This window comes from Crocodylus siamensis, chromosome 3, assembly GCF_052110815.1.
Source record: "Crocodylus siamensis isolate JL-2025a chromosome 3, ASM5211081v1, whole genome shotgun sequence".
In the NCBI taxonomy this organism is placed as follows: domain Eukaryota; kingdom Metazoa; phylum Chordata; order Crocodylia; family Crocodylidae; genus Crocodylus; species Crocodylus siamensis.
Genome location: NC_143397.1, coordinates 182,494,439 through 182,516,951, shown reverse-complemented (window position 1 = coordinate 182,516,951; position 22,513 = coordinate 182,494,439). Strand labels below are relative to the sequence as shown.

General features: G+C 42.1%; 1 protein-coding gene across 3 annotated transcripts in view; it reads left to right on the top strand.

Annotated features, from left to right (window-relative positions):
* The window catches only part of NOL4 (nucleolar protein 4), a 291,097-nt gene that overhangs the window by 226,161 nt on the left and 42,423 nt on the right, over positions 1-22,513 (top strand). For all 3 annotated transcript variants that reach the window (XM_090039912.1, XM_090039913.1, XM_090039914.1), the window contains one exon: positions 16,835-16,948. In XM_090039912.1, coding sequence (XP_089896038.1) covers positions 16,835-16,948 — 114 coding nt within the window. The remainder of the gene's footprint in view (positions 1-16,834; positions 16,949-22,513) is intronic.

Below are 22,513 nucleotides of genomic sequence, written 5' to 3'. Positions count from 1 at the left end.
TGTATATACAACCAGCCTATGAATACTTTGCTTGCATTGGCGAGCACTGAGGTCTGTTGAAGTCACTGGGGACACTTGTGTGAATAACTGCTTGTCATTTAAGGAGTTTAGAATAAGACCTATAACAATCTACTTCGGTAGACTACTAGTGTTTACTAAAGTCACCCCCAAGGGAAAAGGATGCAGGATCAGACTTATTCCTTATTATAGAAACACTTTTATGGTATTTTCAAAAAGCAGGCCATTTTTCATGGCACAGAAAAATTCCCTACTTTGGAAATGTTCATTATGTTCTTTTGGTAGTTTCTACTGTTTTTGGATCATATAGATAAATTGTACAATCTACCATTAAAAGTATGTGCTTTGGTCTCTTCAAATTTGGATGGTATTACATCATATTCATGCCAAGAATTGCAGGCCTGACCACCAGTCACCTACCCTGCAGACCAAGAGCATGAGGAATAGTGTTGGAGATCAGTGGCAATGCTGCCATTGACTTAAAGAAACAATGGATCTAGTCCCTGCAAAGCTAGTACAGTAAAACCTCATTAGTTCAACATTAGATAGTTCAAGTATCAGATACTTCAAAGCTATTGTCACTCCCCAGCCAAACAGATACATTTTTGTGTGCTTTACAATATGGATGATTCAGAATACAGCTACAGGAGACCCTCGCCATTTGCAGGGGATATGTTCTCATATCCCTGGGGAATGGTAAAATCTGTGAATAAGGCACTGCATTCATGAACACCATCTCCATTCATGAACACAGTGCCACTGGCAGCTGAGGAGAGGGCACAGCTACACTGGAGGTGGTGGGAGCGCAGTGGCAGCAGCAGGAGCCCTGTGGTGGCAAGTGCAGAGCTCCCAAGGAGCTCATTTAAGTGTATTTCAGATGCAGGTTTGGCATTCAGGAATATTTGAAACAGCGAATGCTGAATCCACGAATAGTGATGGTTTCCTGTACTTTGACATTTGAAGCATGTTCTGGTCCTTTGGACCATGAAAACTTGTTAAATACATTATCTACCATTCAACTGCTGCAACTTGGGTTAAGCCATAGAAACCAGCTATGAAGTTGATTGAATGCAGCCTGCACTGGGCATGCCTATAGAACACTTAGCACAAAGCCAAGACCCATAATGGGCAAACATGCTGGTGGAACTTGCCCGTAAGCCTGGGTTAATTTTGCCCATCTGCATAAAGTCATAGTAACCATTGCACTCAGTCACCCTCAGCACTGACTCTTTTTCAAGCAAATTCTATTCCATCTTGGAGGAAAGTCAGTGTGACAGGGTATCTCGCTGGAGACTTTCTGCTGGTGGTTCCACCTTCCTGTCTTGGGCTAACTGCCTGCTTACTTGCCTGCCATGCCTTGATCTTAATTGATTGAGTGATGTAATTAGCGGGAGGCTGCCCACTCTATATGCCCGGTGTCCGGGGGCACTCTCTGCGGCTCCTTTTCCTCCCCTACACTGCAGCCCAAGCCTCACAGATGGTACTTGACATGGTTTGCCCTATGCCTTGGCCCTCTTCTTTACTTCTGGGGCTCCTTGCTGCTCCCTCTCACTCCGGGGCTGGGGCCAATGTGCCCCAAACAATGCTGCGCCCTCTTTGGCGCCAGGAAACCCCACGCTATCGTGGCGTCCCTATGAGGCCTCCTCCACCCCTAATAGCCTCACCCGGCCCTCCAGTAAAAATAGTAAACATAAAACACAAAGCCCCTGGGCTATAACGTAAACTAAACCATCTGGTCAAAACCATGTTCTGTCCCTACCGGGAAAATACTCCAACCCATAGCCGCAACCAGGGGATGCTCCTGCAGTCTATCTTCTCCTTTCTCTCTGCGTTGGCTGAGCTTCCCCCACCTTGGCTGCCAGAGGGGAACTGCTCTCCAGGCCTTATGCTTGGGCTTAGGAAGAGGCCAAGCCCTGCACCTTCCTGTCAGCTGATTCCCTTGGTTCTCCTAGCAACCAGCACCTGTGCTGCCCTGGTGACTGGCAGTTGAGCCTCCCCCTTCTCACTACTAGGGGTCTCTCCTGAGCCATTTCTGCTTTTAGGTGCAGGACATCCGAGTGCTCTGCAACAGGCAGCAAGAGGGCACAGCAGCCCCCCTGGCTCTCCAGGGATCTAGCAGACCTCCTGACGCTAAAAAGAAAGGCCTACAAAGGATGGAGGATGGGATTCACCTCCAAGGAGGAATATTCTGCACTGGTCCAGTCCTGCAGGGAGCAAACCAGGAAAGCCAAGGCTGCAACTGAACTCCAACTAGCTTCAAGCATCAAGGACAATAAATAGTCCTTTTTCAGATATGTGGGGAGCCAGAGGAAAAGCAAGGGCAACAGTGGACCCCTGCTGAACCAGATGGGACAACTGACACCCAGGAAAAAGCCAACCTTTTAAATAGGTACTTTGCGTTGGTCTTTCATCAGTCCCATGGGAGGCCCATGCCTGCTATGGGACAGGGAGGTCCGAGTCAGGGAGATCCCCTGCCCTCCGTCAATGCTGACCTCGTGAAGGAACACCTTGAGAGGCTGGATACCTTCAAGTCAGCTGGCCCTGACAATTTACACCCCAGGGTACTCAAGGAGCTGGCAAGCATCATAGCCCAGGCTCTGGCATGGATCTTTGAAAACTCCTCGTGCTCTGGTGTAGTGCCTGAAGACTGGAAGAAGGCCAATGTGCTGCTTATCTTCAAGAAAGGGAGGTGTCACAGGGCAGTGTCTAAGAAGCGGCCGTGATCTCTCCTAGTACCCCCTACCGTGCCAAGTTGGTGTCGATGCACCCTCGTTCTCGCCCGCCATGTCTTTGATGTTATCAGTGTTATGGGAGGCTGCCTTCTCACCCCCTTGGACATGGTCCCCCTGATGTATTCAAGTCTGTGTCCCGCCTCAGATGACTCCGTGCACTAAAGCCTTAGGGGCTATGCGTGGCTCCTACCACCCCGTTACCACGCCCCAAGCCTCTCAGATGTACCGGACATTGTCTTGTCAAAATTCCTTGCCGCGCCCTCATGGCACCCCCTTGCTTGCCTTACTATCGCCCACGCCGTCGCGGACGCCTTTTAGGCTCATCTCAATCACCTGCACTTGGGCCTTTCTCCGCGCTCCCTGCGGATGCTCTCCGGCCTTTCTCGCGGCTGTGCCCACACCGGGGCCCTCTCTCTCTCGGTCCTGCCCGCACTGGGGCCCTGCCTCACAATCAGGGCCCAGGTGGCTGTAGCCATGCCTGGCCCCAAATTCCCCTCTTGGGTCTTAAGTGAGCGCCCTCCCTGGGGCCTCTCGCTTGTACGCCCTCCCTGGGGCCTATCTCCATGCTTGGGCTCAGGTGGCTGTAGCCGTGCCTGGCCCCCTTAATCCCCTCCTCGGGTCTGCGCCTCCTGTGGGGCTCAGGCAGCCTCGACCTTACCTGGCCCTCAACGCACTGTGCCCCCTCTCAGGCCTGGGGTCAGTGCACCCCTAAATGCGGTGCCCTCTCTGGCACCGGGGTCCCCACACCGCTGTGGAGCCCCTATGAGGCCTCCTCCAACCCCTATTACCCTCACCCAGTCCTCTGGTGTAACAACAAAGCAATATCATAAGCCAATCGGCTACAACTCAAAACTAAGCCTCCTGGCTAAAACACAAACTCTAGCCCTCTGGCTGAACATCACTCAAATTCCTACCAGGGCTTTCTCCTCCCAGTACCCTCGAGCCAAAGCTATTCAGGCCATCAAGCTGCTCTAGGCTGCATATTCCAGCAGAGCTCCTTCTCCCTTGGATGTTAGTGGGGAACTGCCTGCTTGGCCTCAGCCTGGCTTGTTTATATAGGCCAGGCCCTGCCCCCTTCCGGTCAGCTGACCGAACTGTGGTCAGCAACCAGCACCTGTAACTCTTTATAGGGGCAGGGCACGAGAGTGTCCTGCGACACACCTCCCCCCTTAAGTTCATAGCTCACTAGGAGCAGGGCACGGGAGTGTCCTGCAACAGGAGGAAAGTGGAATCAGGCTAACTATAGGCCCATCAGCCTGACCTCTATCCCAGGGAAGGTCTTAGAAAAGTGTATTAAAGAGGCCATCCTTAATGGACTGGCTGATGCCAGCATCCTGAGGGATAGCCAGCACGGGTTTCTTGTGGGTAGGTCTTTCTTCACCAATCTCATTTCCTTTTACAAGCAGGTGACCTATCACCTGGACAGGGGAGAAGAGATTGATGTCATATATCTTGACTTCAGAAAAACCTTCGGTCTGGTATTCTATGATCACCTCTTGGTGAAACTGGCCAATTGTGGCCTTGGGTCCACCACGATCCACTGGCTGGGAAATTGGCTCCATTGTCAGACCCAGAGGGTGATAATTGACAGAAGTCAATCGTCATGGTGCCCTGTGACCAGTGGGGTCCCCCAAGGCTCTGTCCTTGGACCCATATTGCTCAACATCTTCATTAATGATGTGGACATTGGAGTCAGAAGTGGACTGGCCAAGTTCACTGATGACACCAAACTTTGGGGCAAAGCATCCACACCTGAAGACAGGAGAGCGATCCAGGCTGACCTGGGTAAGCTCAGCAAATGGGCAGACGAGAACCTCATGGTGTTTAACACCGAAAAATGCAAGGTTCTCCACCTTGGGAGGAAAAAACTGCAGCATCCTTATAGGCTCGGCAATGCTACACTGGCTAGCACTACAGAAGAAAGAGATTTGGGGGTCATCACTGACCACAAGATGAACATGAGCCTGTAATGTGATGCTGCAGCTAGTAAAGCGACCAAAACGCTGGCTTGCATCCATAGATGCTTCTCAAGCAAATCCCAGGACGTCATTCTCCCCTTGTACTCGGCCTCAGTGAGGCCGCAGCTGGAGTACTGCATCCAGTTTTGGGTCCCACAGTTCAAAAAGGATGTGGAGAAGCTTGAGAGAGTCCAGAGGAGAGCCACGCGCATGATCAGAGGTCAGGAAAACAGATCTTACGATGACAGGCTGAGAGCCATGGGACTCTTTAGCCTGGAAAAGCGCAGGCTCAGGAGTGATCTGATGGCCACCTATAAGTTTATCAGGGGTGACCATCAGTATCTGGGGGAACGTTTGTTCACCAAAACGCCTTAAGGGATGATGAGGTTGAATAGTTATAAACTACTGCAAGACCATTTCGGGCTGGATATAAGGAAGAATTTCTTTACTGTCCAAGCCCCCAAGGTCTGGAATAGCCTGCCAATGGAGGTGGTCCAAGTACCTACATTGAACACCTTCAGAATTAAATTGGATGCTTATCTTGCTGGGATCCTATGACCCCAGCTGACTTCCTGCCCTTCTGGCAGGGGGCTGAACTCGATGATCTTCTGAGGTCCCTTCCAGCCCTAATGTTTGTGAAATCTATGAAATCTGTTAAGTCATAGTGAACCACTGCTTCAAATATAATTTGATTTCCTCTTCATTTTCACAGCTGAGAAGTGCCTTTCTTTCCTGTTTCCAATTATTTCAGTTTCTTCACCAGCCTTAAATGTCTGGCAAACATCACCAAATTCTGTGTAGATGAGAGGCTCTGTCCCCCCATCTCTTGGCTCATTGCATGTGACTGGTGTGGCTCCACCCTGCATGGGGTAGAAATAGACCAGGCAGCCCTGTGCCTCATCTACATATAAATTTTGGGGGTGTTCCCAGACTTGTGACAAGAATACCTGGTTTCGGTCATGAGTGGGAGGCTACTTAGCATGTGGATCTTTTGTTGGGAGATCTGGATTACAGACGCATACAGAATAGTGCTGGGCTGTGGGGTCACCATGCTTAAAATGTTGTTGATACTGCTGGGGGGAAGCCCCATGAACTGTATGCTAAATCATGAGCCTTTTGGCTTTGGACTAATATCATACATAGTAGACACATCTACATGTGCTATTACTGTGCATGAATAAACTCGAGGGCTTATTGCTTCAGAGTTAATTGCCCCCAGGGGTGCCATTTGGACATCTGCCGAGGAGCAGTTAAGTCTGGATCAGTAAGCTCTTGAGTTTATTCATGAGGAACATGTGGAGCTGGGTCAGAGCATGACTGGCAGGGGGCCCTGTGGGTCAGCCTGCTAGCCCAGACCTAGCTCCCATGGCACAATATGCTACATAGGGGCTAGCTGGGGCACAAGGGAGCTTCAGTGTAGGGCTAGCTGGCAGGCAGCCCCTGCACTGAAGCTCCCTCATGCCCCAGCCAGCCCCTCCAGCATCTACACATGCACTATGGTAGAGTAAACTAGCCCAATTGGGTGCATGTGTAGATGCTGAGACATTTACTGCACAGCAAATTAGTCTACTGTACAGTAAATGTCAGGTGTAGACATGCTCGGTTTGTATTTATATATAGCAGATACAAAAGTGCTGCTCAGAAGTATGTATGCAGAATACCTGCGCTGAAGCTTGCAGTGTTTTGCAAAAAGATAAAAATCATCAATTGCAAGTGAACTAAGCCTGTGGATACCAATACTGATTTGCATCAGTATGGGTACACTTTTTTCAAACCTGTTTATTTCATTTAGTATTTTTTTGGTCCCCTGCATTTCAAGTTTAACAACATTTTACTGTATTGTGTTGCTTTCGTAGCTTGATTTCACCTAATTCTGAAATGTAGTATGGATTGTTTAATTAATTTTTTTTGCATTCTAATTTTTAAATTAGCTTGTCTGCTCATAACTGAAACCAACTTTGAAAAATGCTATCTTGGGTAGAGACATTTGACCCACTGATTTTTTTAAATATTGTAGGGGAAGAAAATTTGTCTGGATAACGCCATTTACACAGGACTACCATATTAATCAGGCGTTATGTTGAAAAACAGCCAAATATGGTAATGATATCTTCAGGAACTGTAGTGCCACTGTTATAGTAACCAAGAGGTCACATAACGATTCCTATAGGAGATGTCCTTTTACCATAAACTCATTACATTTTATGGTAAAGAGTCTTTGTCATGTTCAAGACAAAAATGCTACATTTTGAGTGTGTAGTTGCAAGAGGAAATAAAATAATTTCAAAGCCCTTGTGGCAGATGACAATTCAGCAGTGTTTGTGAAATACTTTAACTATCTATGGCTTGGTGTTCTGGAGTTTAATAGAAAATGTAAACACTAAGGTTAATTAGTGTATGGTAAAGATGAGCAAGAATGCCTGAAGCTTGCTTGTCAGTTATTTGCCATCTGTAATCCAAACGACACCTCCAACTGCATAAGAGGCCAGTTGTAGTTCTGAGGCAATGGGAAAGGCTCAGTTTCATGAGTGTTCATGTTGTTAGCTGCCGTGTCTCTCGGCACTAATATCCTTTTTTTAAAGCATGGCTTACAGTGAGGCCATATCAGTTTGTGACAGCTGACCATTGCAGAGACCCCAAATCATTTTACTTAATTTCCTGTTAAAAACATTAATCTTGGGAAAAGTTGGATATACTTTCACCCTTTGACTATTTTACTCTTATTTGCATGCTTCTGTTTTTGTTCTGACATGAATATATCCATTAACAACAGCATGCTGTCAGAATATTTCTTGTCAGCTGTAAGATGAGTTTCCCTCCCCTTCTTTCTCTCTCTCTCTCTCTTTTTACAGTAACCTATAGGAAGCCTAAAACCAGATAATGTGACTTCTTCATTTTACCAAATTGTGTTTATTCTACATGCATGCATGAGGATGACAGTAAGCTTGTGTAGCTATAAAAGCAAATTAAATGCAGTACATCTGGACTATAGTTTTTAGCTTTGCCACTTTCTGAACTTGAGGAATTCTTTTAGCTTCCTTCTATTTTTATTTCCCCTTAGGTAAAGGTGGGTTAATAATTCTTACCTATCGCACAGGGCTCATGAAAGGCTTAATTCAATAAACACATGTTTTTTTGCATACAGCATGCATCCTTTTCTTAAAATGCAGTTGCTGAAAATTGGGTTCCACGTTATGAGTGAGACAATACAGTAATAGTAGTTCTAGCTTCTGCCACAGAAAAGCAAATGTGCTGCGCTGAACATGGAAATCTTTAGCTGTTGTCCATGGACACTTTTTCTTCCCCTCCAGCAGAGATGCCTTCTGCAGAAGCAAGGAAAGCTCTTTTTTCTTCTTTTTTCTTCATTCTGCTTTTCAAAAACAAGCCTAGTACTAGGCAACAAAACACTACTCAATATTGTTTACTTATTCAGGCATGTGTAGCATGTGAGACAGTACAGCAGGGGCAGGCAATTATTTTGGATGGAGGGCCGCTTACCAAGTTGTGGCAAGCTGTCAAGTGCCACATGGGTAGCCCCGCCCCTTGACAGCTACCCCGCCCCCTTGTCACCATCTTGGAGCAGAGTCAAAGACATTAAAAGTTGTTGTCCATTAGTGTCATGTGACTTTGCACTCCATAGGGTAGATTTTAAGAGATTTTATAGATTTTAAGCATGATGATCCAACCAGTTATTTATCCACTTTACAGTAGTTTCACTTAGACTATCAGTGAGGAAAGAGAAAGAAAGGAGAGACTCATCCTTTCTGAAGAAAGCCCACATCCCATTTGAGATCTTGGTAGGATATGTGATTTTTGGGATCAGAGATAAAATTCCGCAGACCCCAATCATGCAACTGCTACTGCATCCCTGATTCAAGGCTCCCCACACCGGGACTTTCAAAGGGCAACACAGAAAGTGTAGTATCAGGTATAGTTCCCCAATGCTGTACTTCCTGTGGTGCCCTTTTAAGCTGTTGGTGTTAAAGCAAGGGACAGCTGTATCCGAGAACCTGCTGCCAGGGATCAGTAATCCATGGGCTCCATCAGGGAGCAGCCTCAGATTCAGGACACATGTTGCATGTTTAATTTAAAGTGAAATACAAACTAGACACAAAGATGATCCATCTTTTGAACATTTTTGTGACTGGCTTGTCATTTTATCCTAACATGAATTGCTTGAATCAATGACCTGTTACAATTTATCATATGATCGTTATGTAATATCTGCTGGGGGCCTATGTAGCCAAGATTCTGAAAAATAGTTGTTTGAAGTATCTTAATTTTCTGCTGCTGAAGCTGAGGGGATGATTTTCATAGGCTGGGTGCTCAGCACTTTCTGAAAATGTATCTCAGGGTAGGCACCCAAAATCACTAGCCACACTTGAAAGCTTTAGCTTTGAGAGGAAGGGCCATTCACAATTAATTGAGCTAGCTGCTGAAGGTCAGGTACCCTTGCTAGTATATACAATCTTCCAGATCTTTTCTGAAAAAGGTGATGGGCATTTTTAGCAACATTGTAACCTAAGGGTGAAGGGATGCATAGTTAATGCTGACTGAGCTGGGAAACATTTAGAAAATTACTGCAAAGATCAATGCATACAGATCTTCCATGTGTAGCTGTAAAAGATATACTTTTTTTCTTTATTTATTATCATATTGCTGCCTTTTCAAAGTGTGCAATTCTTGTCTGTAAACAGGAAAACATCAACTAGGTCAAACAAGCTTGCTAAGTAGATCGAGTTGAAAAAGGAAAAATGGTTTTATGAAAAAATTACCAGGTTCTTTGGGTGAATCAGATACCTTTTTTTAAACCAACTTAAGTAGTTGGGAAAAAATATTTAAGCAAGCTTTCGGGTTTAAAAACCCTTTGTCAGGCTAAGGAAATTTCTGCAGCTGGTGTGTGCTCTTCCTGGATGGGATGAATAGTAAAGAAGCCAGAGGCTGGGCTGGGCTGCATGCAGAACAGGCAGTCAGTGAAGATGTAAATTAAGGAGTCAGTGGGTGAGAGACAGGCTGGGTGGCGGGTGGGAAGAAGGGGGATGAATGTAGCAGTTAAATAGTGGAGAGGTACCTGGGGAGTCAGATGTCAGGCATGTTATAATGTGTCATAAATCCAATGTCTATATTTAGTCCAATGACATTTAAATTTTTTCTATTTCCCAAAAATTGTAAAAATCCAGGAATATTTTCTAATTTTTTAATGTTTCATTTTCCTTCTTTGCCTTTCCCACAGTGGAATAAATGATTATTGAGGTGGTGTTCAGGTTGATTTGTTTTACTTCCAAATGTGTGAGGGTAACAGAATACAGCTGTGAGTGTTATACACAAGCATACCTGTGCATATGTTGGTTGAACACCACCGCATATGTCAGTAGTGTTCAACCAACATCCAGCAATTCCTATGGTCCCCTTAGTTCTCTATGCATCTCTCTATATACTTAAGTCCAAACCCTATTTACTCTTCCAATGCAAATAATCTTGACCTCTCTCAGATTACTCCCATGAGTTACTGGAATATATCCTGGTCATTTGTGTTGGTAGAACAGTAGGGAGGAGATGTGTAATTGTAGAGACCCAGGGAAATGGCTGGAGGACATTGCAATGCCAGAGCCACTGCCTCTGCTTGCACCTATAAGGTTTCTGTCGAGGCAGGACTACTCACCACTGAGGCTTCTACCCAGGTCCAGGTTTGGTGCTGTGGGGATTGCAGCTTGCAGGTTCCTTCCAATGATGGCCAGGTGGGGGAGTGGCCGCGGTATGAACGGTGCCTCTTGGTGGTGTCTCTTAGGAAACGGGCAAGAGAGCTACAGGAGGAGGCAAGGCTCTGAAGCATCCTCTGCTATGAGGTGTTCATCGATTTGATGGCTTGCAGTTGTCACTTAGTTGCCTTTACCTTTCATGGTTTTCCTGTGCATGCTGTTGTTGCCAAATGGCTGCTAGTGTAGCTTTATCTATCTGCCTTAGACCAGAAAGGGAAGTTCTAGGGGATGATTGAAGTGAAATGGAGGCCATTATGAAATATGGAGTGGACTTAAGTCCATGAAGTAGCCCCCTTAAATTGTCAAAGTACTGGATATATGAACTGTCCTTAGGGGTACATCGTACAAATACTGTTGCACACTCACATCAAACTGGGGTCTCAATGTCAGCAAAGAGACAGCATGCACATTATTAAGAAGCATAACGAAAAGTATAATGTATAGATAGAAGGGTGGTGATGTAGTATTTTAATGCAATGTATTTCATTTTTGAAAATGGAAAAATGATATGGTCTCCACAGAACATGTGAAAAAGTCCCTAATGTGTTTAGAATGTTTCTTATATTCTTTCTTCTGTTTCCATAATAGATTTTGTATATTTATGACAACTTCTACATGGACTGCAAGAATGAGCAAAATATATACAGTGTAACAAGCATTAAAATAATAGTAAAATTCTTCTTATTTTACTAAGGCCTACTCTTTACTCAATAAAAATTAATCTAGTTTATCCAATAGAGTGCAGTACTGTACTGCAGTCTTTAGGCAGTATAAAGCTCAAACAAGCCTTTTGAGTAAGGTTTGAATAGCACAGTTCTAATCTGTTGAAGTGCTACAGAAGAAAACATCATTCTTAGGAAGTCTTTGACATCCAAATTCTTTAAAAATATGTTGGTGAGTGTAAGTTGTTATGGTATCCTTGTATTTTAGATTTTTTCTAATTTATTGACATTAGAGTGATATGTTGACCTGAAAAGATGAGATAATACAAATATGCCAGTACAGCATATTTCTCTATTATTTGTCTTACCCGTGTTAAAAATGTATACCTTGATAATAAAATACTTACCCTCCAATTTAATGCATTTTGATATTTTCATACAAGACATGCTCTAAAGTGCTAAATATTAATAATATAAATATGCTGAGGATCTTAACTATTACTGTGCAGAAGTTATGGCAACATTTTTGTATTAACATTTAGCCAGTTTTATCATGTAGATAAGCTAAAGTGTATTTAGTTTACTCTGACCCAAAATTGTAAACATACTTGAATGACTAAAGATGCAGGAAGTACCTCTTAGGCATCTTGGCACTTCTGAAAATGCTAAATTGAGGGAAATAAAGATGAGGTAGATACCCTTAGCACTTCTGAAAATCAGCATCCTTAGGCTTGTAAAAACCTTGGCTCAAATGCTTTTTCTGTTAGAACACATTTGTACCAGTGCCTCTAAGCTAAAAAGAAAATATGTGCTTCTTCTCTGATTATAAATATCTCGTATTTTACTTAATAATTTGGTCATATAGGGAAGTATTTTTGTACAAATATCCTGATATAAACTTGGTGTTCCAACAGTTCATGTGTGGGTGAGAGTGTGCACAATCAATCTGATTGTTAGCCTCCTGTGTTTTACAGATCTATTTAGACCTGTTCAGAACAGACCCTTTGAATTATTAGACCAAGTTTCTGTATGAAAATGTCAGGTTTGATGTTCTAAGTAAATGCTAGTACTCATGAAACATGTAAAACTACTACCCTTAGGGACTACACTTCTCTGTCCACAAAGCAGTTTTAAGCATGTTCTATACACAAGTTTAGCACATAGTATGGCAAACTTCTCCACACTGAATATTTAGATGGCCTGTTTAGATTCCATTTAGAAACACGGTGTTGCATTTGTACGGTAGAAGGAGTATTTATGACCATTCCATGAATGCAAGTCACTCTAAACTGAGGGCATGGCTGTATCAAGTGTTGACATCTTGTGTAACAAATGCAAATTATATGCATGAAAAAAGAAAAATGGCATTTTTTATGTATTGAGCAAGCAGATAGTATATTCAGTCCCATCAATTTTTAATGACTCAGGATAAGACTATTTGAACTTCAAGTTGCATTGTATTAAAATATCAGACATCTTGCAGGATGTCACCAATCCAGTGAGTTTCATTAATTAAATATACTTACTGATTAGTGATTTACCAATATTGAGTTCCCTATGCAAAAAGTCAATGAAGAGTTTAAGTTGACTGCCTTTCCCAGCAGCAGCGGTGTGGTGCAGCATGGCTCGGCCCTGGCCGGCTGGCACCCAGCGCTGCCTGCACCAAAATGTGTGGGCCCAGCCTGGCTCAGTGAGGTGCTATGTGCCTTCGGGCAGCTCCAGGCCTTATAGACTGTCACTCAGGGCCCCATGCCACTTGCAGGGACTGTCTGTCATGCCTGGCTGGGTTCTGCATGCACAGAACCAGCCCAGCCTGACGGCACATTGGGCTCATGCACGCAGGACCCAGCCCAGCGCAACATGCAATCCCTGCAAACAGTGCCAGCCCCTGGGTGACAGCCCAAGCAACCTGGAGCTGCCTGAAGGCACATGGCAGTACGCTGCACTGGGCCAGGCCCACGCTATGTGGCACAGGCAGCTGGGAGATTATTTATGAGACAAAAACACAAATATCAATGACAACAAGAATTAACACATAAGTAACAGCATGACCAGAACCTAGATATTAAGCCTTACAGTTTTACACACATACATATGGAAATAGGTACCAAACAAGGTCCACTCACCTGCTATATCCCAAAAATCTCAGTTGACTCCCACTCTACTCTCAGATAACACTAAACCTCCTAGGAAGTGGGAGAATGAGACCCTTCGCTTGATCACTCTTCAACCCTTATACCTTTCTTTAGCTGAGGATCTTTGACGAGCAAGTTCAGTCAACAACAGTCAGTCAAAAACAGTCAACATGAGAAGTCTCAAACACCACACATACCAAAACCCAACAACCAGCTGGAACTACACACAGTCGTTTGGTCAACATCTTTTATACTATCCAATCATACCATATTCTTTAGCCAGTCATTGTTCTTTCTTACCTATAATCATCTTGTCAGTCAGACATCTGATACATTTCTCTCTGTCTCTCTCCAATCATCTTTCAGACCACCTCAGTCAGGTAGCTGTCAATTATCTTGCACTTTTCCAACACTTATTTCTAGGAAGTGTGTATGTGCCAACTAATGTCATTGGGCAGATTTTCCTAACCATTCAAAAGTTCAAATATTCCAGCAATTTCTGGAGATTACATCAATATAGGCACATCTGCACATGTGCAAACCATCAGTAACCATCAAACTGAAAACCAGAGGCTATACCTTTGGTGGTGCATGTGTTTGGGGTTCAACCTAAAGCTCTGACCTGGAGAAACTTCCTAGTTATTTGCTCCTGGCTTTTGTTACTCTTGAAAAAGGTTTCTCTCTGTCATTGCATGACTGTTTCTAAGAAGCAGACACGACAACCTCCATAGGCAATATTCCTTGAGGAGTAGTAAGACAATGGCATAAACAAGAAGACTTGGCCATCTAAAATATAGAGGGGAGCACAGCATGAAAGGAATATGATTAAGTATTGGACTGATATTTGTAGTGATGTGTTCTGAAGTATCCAGTACTTGTAAAGGATTATAGTAGTGCAAGAGCTCTACATCAGTTAAAACTTCTTGTTCTGATAAAGCTATGCAGTGCTCTAGAACAATGGTGCTTGATCTTCAGGCCCCACAGGCCAGATAAGTGGCATGGGACTTGGGTCAGATCAGGCCTTGCGCTGCCTCTGCCCAGACCCCTACATCTGGACTGGCCCTGTGCCATCCCTATACAACTCCACACCACTCCCACTTCCCAGTATAGAGGCTCAGTGCTGACCCCACACACCAGGATCAGACTCAGGGGTCCCATGCCACCCTGCCCAGCCCTGCCTGCCAGGATCAGGCCCCATGCACCACAGAGCCTTGCTATCCAGCCTGCAGGGCTCCTGCAGGGCTGGAAATTTGTCAGCATAAAAGTGGTACCACTACTCTCCCATCTCCAAGGAAAGCCCCATTGACCAGATGACCTGACGTCAAGGACCGGATCTCGCCTGCAAGCTGGTGTTAAGCACCTCTGCCCTAGGACTGAGGAAGACATTTGCTTATGTTACAATATTTAATTTCCTTCATAGTTCATGACACTGGAATTTAGTATCAGAGATTCAAGTGTCTTTTTAAACAAATTTGATTTCCCTGTTAAGCTTATGGGCACTCACTACTGAATATGTTGAAAAACAAGTTCTTGAACTTGACTTCTAGATTTCCTATTATCAAATCTCAGTGGTTACAGCTACACGTGCCATTAATGTGATGTGATAAAAGCCAGCGCAGTTTGTGCTGGAGTCAGCTGCTCCTGGGTGCAGCATCTGTACGTGTGCTCAGGACTGCAACACTCTGAGCTGGGGCAGAGCAGCCCCAGGCTGGCAGGGGGTCAGCACTGGGCTCTGGGTGGTGGCATCGGGGGACTGACTGGGGCATGAGGGTGCTAAAGTGCAGGATAGGCAGCAGGCCGCCCCCACACTCGTGCCCTAGAGAGCTCCTGTCACTGTCTACATGTGTGTTTCAGCACATATAATACTCTGCTGTAAGATAGTCCCTGACAGTACTATTCTACAATAGAGTTAGTTAGTTTACTGTGCCCCAGTACTGGTGCATGTGTAGACAGTGACAGTTTACTGAGAAGCCAAATAGTCAACTCGGCAGTAAAGCACATTTTGTAGATGCACCCAGTATCTGCTTTATCTCTTATCTGCAGTAGTTTTACAGCAGAGGGACTAATGTTAGTGGATATGCTTTTTATTATATGCTTGTGTAAATGTTGGGTTTACTTGTGGGTTTTAGGGATTGAAAGTCAGTCTTTCTGAAAGGACAAGACATAGTCCCATCTGTTATAAATGGCGCAATATCAGATACTAAAGTAATGATGCTACATTTTAAAGTACAAGGAATGTAGTAAGTATGTTGTGTTTTTATTCAGTAATGGTGAAGTACTGGTAACAGATTGCTCATAATTGTGGTATACTTTACAAACTGTAAAATCCATTGTGCTAGTTTATAGACTCTTCTCTGAGGTTGTTTGATGGGTAAGTGGAAATGCCTTAAAATTTGTTTTCAATACACTGCAGCATTTCCTGGCATGTACACATGGATTGGCTGTCTCCAGATAACTGATTTTTTTTTAAAAAGAGATGTTGGTCAGTTCCTCCATTGGTATAAATTTACACTGCTCTACTAAGTTCAGTGTCACTATGCTAGTTTAACAAAGCTGAAGTTCTGCTCTGATATTTATTTCCAAAATACATGTATATATGTATAACAATGTGCATGGCATTATCCTCATTTGGCTTATTCTTCTTGACATTTTTTATGTACTTTGGTATGTGTCTTAATTAAGAAAATGAGTTTAGATATTCATTATGAGATTTATCATTCAGTGAGATGATTTTGAATATAATTACAGAGACAGGAATGCAAATAGTCTTGGATTCTCCTTGTTTAATTGATATAGAAAGTCATACTGCATTCACAACCAACTGCAGAGCTAATAAGACTCCAAGACTGATTTGTCGTCATGGATTATGTTCAGTTCTACACCTAAAACAGGTCAATGTAAAATAAATAATAGATACATAACACAAGTCGGTGACAGAATAACATGCCGTCTTCAGAAGGCCCCATAAAGTACTTACATCTGTTGAAGGACTGACACAGTATTGTGTCACACAAGATATTGATTTTAAAAAAACCCAAACATCTGAATCATGTCAGTCATATTGCAGCTGGGAATGTAAATATCCATAACTTTACATATTGAGACTGCTCTGAAATGTACTGGCAATCTGTTATATTTTGAGTGATGGCTCAACCTTATCGCTTGGTTTTTCATGATTTAAAAAAAGCGCTACTCATCTCTGTCACATTCTGTTCAGGATAAAAGGCTTTTCACTTTTCTTAGCAAGAATCAGACAGAATGCTGCTGGAACACAGAGAATATGCTGCTGTCTGTTCAAAATACAGCCTAATGAGCCAGACTAAATATAGTGGACTATAGAGCTCTGGAAAAATGTGCTTTTGATGGATCTGTGGATCAGCTACAGCTTTAACTTCTAACTAGTTTCATTTTTCATCTTTACAATTTCCATTTCCCCTTTTTGTTGATATAAATTACATTTCAATGAATGGACTCTCCTGCATCTGTGATAGTTTTGTGTGCTCTGATAAGGACACCGTGGATCTGGCTCTTGTCCTAGTCATAATTTTTTCATGTTTTTTTCTCTCTTAGTCGCGACCTATTCCCTCACACCTCACTTCAGCAGTAGCAGAGAGTATCCTGGCTTCAGCCTGTGAGAGTGAAAGCAGAAATGCTGCAAAAAGGATGCGACTGGATAGACAGCAGGTACGATGTTATTTGAGGGGTCTACCTCATCCATATCTATAATTAAGTAAAATCAAGATAATTTGCAATTCTTGTTACATGAAGGAATGGTGCATGTCAGATATGTCCTGTTAGCTAGATTAATTAAATGTTTATTGATAGTTAAATAACTATGTGCACTATATGAAAATGCCTTATAGATTTATATACATATGGGGTCAGCATATCTACTGTACATGTATGGATAATATTGTACATTAGTATGTATTGTATACTCTATATATAATGTGTGTACCCATAGTACCTACATATACATATGCATGCATGTTAACATGTATAACATGCAGCATAATGTATATAAAACTTAAAATATAAACTATATGTATATATGTACATGTACACACACAAATCTTTTTCTGTATATTTGTAAAGATAACAAGTATTCTGATAAACTACGTAATTTGTATGATGTACTTCAAGTAGAAAGGTTACTGGATTATTTCCAAAACTATAGTGTGCTCTCAGGTTCCTTGTTAATCAGCGTCTTAACATCCGTATCAATTATTTGTCCATATATGATTCAGTATCTAGCATACTGCACGCTAAATTAAACTATTGCTTTTATTTGCTGAAAACTGCATGTTTCCTTTCTTAACTTCTTGAAACAAAAGTGGCAGTCGGTTGTAAGGTTTTGGGTATTAACTGCTCTAATGACATGTCTGATGAACTTTTCTTGTACACAGTTTTTGGAAAAGATGGACATTTACCCCTTAGAAACAGCCTGCAGCCTTTTTTGACACATGTTTCTAGAGAACTGGAGTTTGGAATTATCTTTACAATGCTGTTAGCTGGGACACTGGAAATGGATATCACTATGTCACTTTTTTATGTATTTTGTCTTTTGTGATACTTTCATTAATGCCATGGAAATGCCTTAAGGTTTACAGATTTTAGTGAAAGTAAAACTAAAAAAAATCACACTTTAAGTACAGTGTTGGTATTGCTAAAATTGATTGTGAAGATTTTATGACTTGGCATCAAGTCTGATCATAAAGAAGAATAGGTATCAAATAATTCTCTGCAAAGTGCTTCTCTCCAAGGTATGAAAGGACAAATGAAATAATCTTTAAAGGTTTAGGCAGTGGCAGATCTTGGTGTCATAAAGATATTTGCCAGGTTTAAAAAAATTCTTTCACCTGAAAGTGTTGGTACCGGTGACTGCAGTTTCATTTCAATCTAAAATTCATAAAGTATAGCACTTGAAGCCCCTGATTAATTATGTAAATGGAAAAGCAGGTAGCCAGTGCAATAAAGACTTGTTTGGTTTATGGTATTTTTCCAGTCCTATCCATATACTTTGTTATCTTGGGTTTTTTTAAAGCAGGAACTTGCAAAGCAGCTGCACCTACAATGCATACAGCATCATTATTCAGGGCTGCCAAATGTCAGTTCAATAAAAAATGTTGTTTTATTTGTCCTCAAATTATTTGTGAATCCAGGTCAATTTTGCTGAATAGTTCTTACTGGAAAAAATGCAGCTAGATTCATAGACTAATAGAAAAATAAGGCTGGAAGGAACCTCAGGAGGTCTTCTTGTATACCTCATAACCTAGTCTTAAAATTGCATGAGCAATCCACATCCACAACTACCAGTCACAGTACCTGAGAACATCAAGAACACCCTAACTTACCACAGGTAAAGCAGGGAGGCAGAGGCACTGCAAGGACAGGGAGAAGTTTGTTAAAATACACTCAAGAGCCAATGAAAAGTGCCCTGCCCCCTACTACAGAGGAAGGCAAAAACCCTCACAATCCATGGCAGTCTGACTGTGGGGTAAAATTCCTTCTTGGTTCTAAATGTGGCAATCAATCTGACCCTGAGTGGAGGAGCAGGACTCTCTAGCAAATTATCTCTGTCTTTTCTGTTTTTTCTTTCTTTTTTTTTCTTTAAGTCCTAGCAGAGCCACAGGCATACCCCAGTCAAAATTCCCAGCCATGGCAGCAACAGCAGTAGAAGGACATAAAGGAAGGAAAATAAAAACCCCTAACACCTGTAGCAAGAGAGGGGATAAAACTCCTTCCCAGGCCCATGTGGCAATTAACAGATCCAAGAAGCATGGAAAAAAAGTCAAAAGCCTCCACTCTGTACTAAGGTTTGGATAGCACAGGCAGAACTCCATGCATCACAGACCCTAACCTAGGATTTGTGTTTCTGTCATCCTATCCCCTCCATAACCTTGCCCCAGCAATTTAAACTTGTTTCATTATCAAGCCAGTTATAGTTTCCAAAACATCTGTGGAATCCCAACTGTTGCTTCTTACAATCCACTCCAGGATTTGCTACTCCTAATCATCACTGAACAATGCTTATCCAACCTATTCTTGAAAAACTCCAGTGAAGGAGACCCCACAATTTCCCTAAGTAGTTTATTCCACTTCATCAGTGCTCTAACAGTGAAGACTTTTTCTCCTGTTATCCTGTCTAAAACTACTTTGCTGCAATTTTAAGTCATTGCTACACATCCTAGTAGCAGTGAGGAAGAAAAGATGTTCTTCCTGTTCTTTGTGGCAGCCCACTAAATATCTGCTATCTCTGAATCACTTTGTGCAAGCTGAACATGATTAGTTTAAGATTCACTAGCCTGCTGAAGAACAAATTACTCTCTGAGCCTGTAGGTAGGACACTCACTTGACAGGAGAGACACCTTTGTTCCAGGCTCTGCACCAATTATTGTTTAATTATTTATACAAAGTACAACAACATGAAGAAGTGAAATTGGGAGCACTCAATTTCACAATATATCAGGGTGCTTTCCTGGTGGTTTGGGCACTGTCCTAGAAGGTGGCTGACATATTCAAATCCATATAGGCAGAGGAGGTAACTAAATCTGGGGCTATACACATGCTCAGAAAATCTTGAAGAATTCCTGGTAGAAATACTTATGTGGAGATACTTGAACAGACATTCAATTTATAAGCCCCTGAAGAGCAAAGAGCTTTTAATGCTAACGTTGCACAGCCAGGAGGCTGTGCAAGTTCCATCAGTCTGCCTGTAGACAGATGGCACCAGTTCACAGGAAAGTCCTGATTGGCTGATCCAGATTGCTGCATGTGGCCTGGGTCTCCTACAGTCTAGTTGAAAGATATTGGATAAAATGGTCATGTCATCATCACTACCTCCTCCAGTTTTTGCATCTAGCCTTTAAGCTCATTTGCTTTCCTGCAGCTGGCCAATAATGAAACATCTTATTTTGTATACAATTAAATTCATTTTGTTTTTAATTTGGTGGGGGAAAAAACCAAAAATGCAAATTGTGTTTTTATAGAATTAAGTTCTGTTTTTCAGTTTAGCAACTAGCCCTAGTCATAACTGCAGTATTCCATTCTCAATGTCTACCACTTATTCTTGATTTATTTGCCCACATATACTAGCAGGGTCTCAGGCAGAACTCTCAGGCAGTAGAACTTAGTCGGTAGATGAGGTTGTGGTATTGACATAATTACGTTATCAGTTATCCCAGGGAGACCTTCAGAGGCAAACATAGAGCAGCACAGAAATCAGGTAGTCATGTGTGAAAGGAAGATTGCTGAGAGTAGCTGGTGAGAGCATTCATCTAGCTGTTTCCCTTGGTCTCAAACTTAAGGACCCTTTGATTATTACAGTCTACTCTCCTGCAAACCCATTGTGGGATTTTACCATTTCTTTTTCAGAGAAATCAGTTTGCCCTGGGATACAAAGTGAAATTTGCATTCTTAACAACAGCTTCTCAGAGTATGGTCTATTAAGTATTTGTGTGTAGCTGTGTCACTCATAGATAGTGTGTGTGTATGTGCGCACGCACGCACGTGTGTGTGTGTGTATTAAACACACACATGGGATTTTTGAAGGAGCCTTAGGGGGTTAGTCAACCAGATCTCATAGAAATCTGATAGGAGTTGAGTACTTAACTCCTTTAGGCTCTATAGATAATCCTGGCAATAGTTGCTATATATATATCCAGCTATGCAGAAAATGTATATGCATCTATGCTGAAAACTGCCCAAGGCATGTCTATGGGAGTTATAAGGGTTGTGAAGTTGACAGTGTGCATTTTGAAAAGATAGGATGTTCCCATTGCTTGGGGCCACATCTGCTTGGAATATGGAAGAGACTTAGGCCTCTTCCCAAACACTTTAGGAAGTCTAATAAAATCAGACTTGGTGGTAACATCAGCCAGCAGTTGTACCTGACCCCATTCCCTGGGACATAAATGAGGGTGGGTTCTTGAAATTAATTTCTTTGCTCTTATAGGCTGTTCTGGGTGCATTATGTATGGACCTCAGATTGGAGTCTGAAATCTTAAATATTTTACTTTTCAAAATAATTCATTTTAAAATGAGTTAACAAAGAGTGTTAATTTTAGTAACGACTCTGATGAGTAATCAGTTCAAGAACTATTTAGCAGAAAGAGCTAATTCACAAGCCAAATTAAAGAAAATCTCCAATTGTATTATTCAGTTTTTCTTAAAGACTTACAGAATCATTGACAACCTTAATGTATTTTGTTCAAATGTATTACTACAGAAGGCAAAGAATATAAAAGTATTTGAGGTTTTTATTCATATACTATCCATATGTGGCTTCTTATCCACTAAGGAAAGAAAAATGCTTCGGTAGTATATAAACAGCTCTAGAAAGATTCAGACTCAGTCTGTGTACTTCTTTGATGTGACAGTGACAAATATTATATTTTATAAGCAACTACCTAGTTGTATTCTTGATAAAGGATGAAAGTTTCCCTGATATGGCAAAGTACTTACATGTTGTTTTGTTTTTTTACCTGAAGGAGGGAGGAATCATTAAGGTCTTCCTTTGCTTAAAACTCAGCAGTCACGTTCTTGCATTTTGCTAAATCAGGACTTAAATGCTTTCCCTTCAAACTAATATTTCAAGTTAAGATGGGCAAAACTGATCTGCGGGAAGTAGCTACCTGTTTCAAAAATTGGTGATTTATTAAAATCAGGGTCATAATGGGAAACTAGTTTCAGCTTTTACTAAGGATATTTCCATAGTACCCAGCATCTTTCCATAATGCTTGAATGTGTGATAATAAAGCATTGTCAGTTGCAGAGATATTTATTCCTGTTAATATAAATGTTAAGGTATTGTAGTTGAAGTCAAAGTGCTTTAGGTGTTTAATTGTGTTAAATGTTATACTGCTCTTTTTAGCTTGAATACGTGTAGGTTATTTTGAGGTACAGTTAACATGGTTGGCCTGGTATGTGAATAAATGTAGAACTGCTACATGTAAAGTACATATTACCTGACTTCAGAGTATTATAGTTTACGTTTATTTTAATCTTTCAGATATTAAAGTGTGCAACATGCAAAATTCCACTATGTTGATAGGTTTATATGTTCTAACTGCATATATTTATTCTTTACTGCCCCTACACTAGTAACTGTCAAAAGAAGAAAAAGCTTATGGACAAGGTATGCAGGTCTGTCCAGTTGGCCCAGAACTCAGGTCGGGAAGTGGTGTACAAAGGTAATAGAGAGGTTGTTTTCTATTATCGTGGTCCTGCCTCAGATCAGTTCAAGATCAG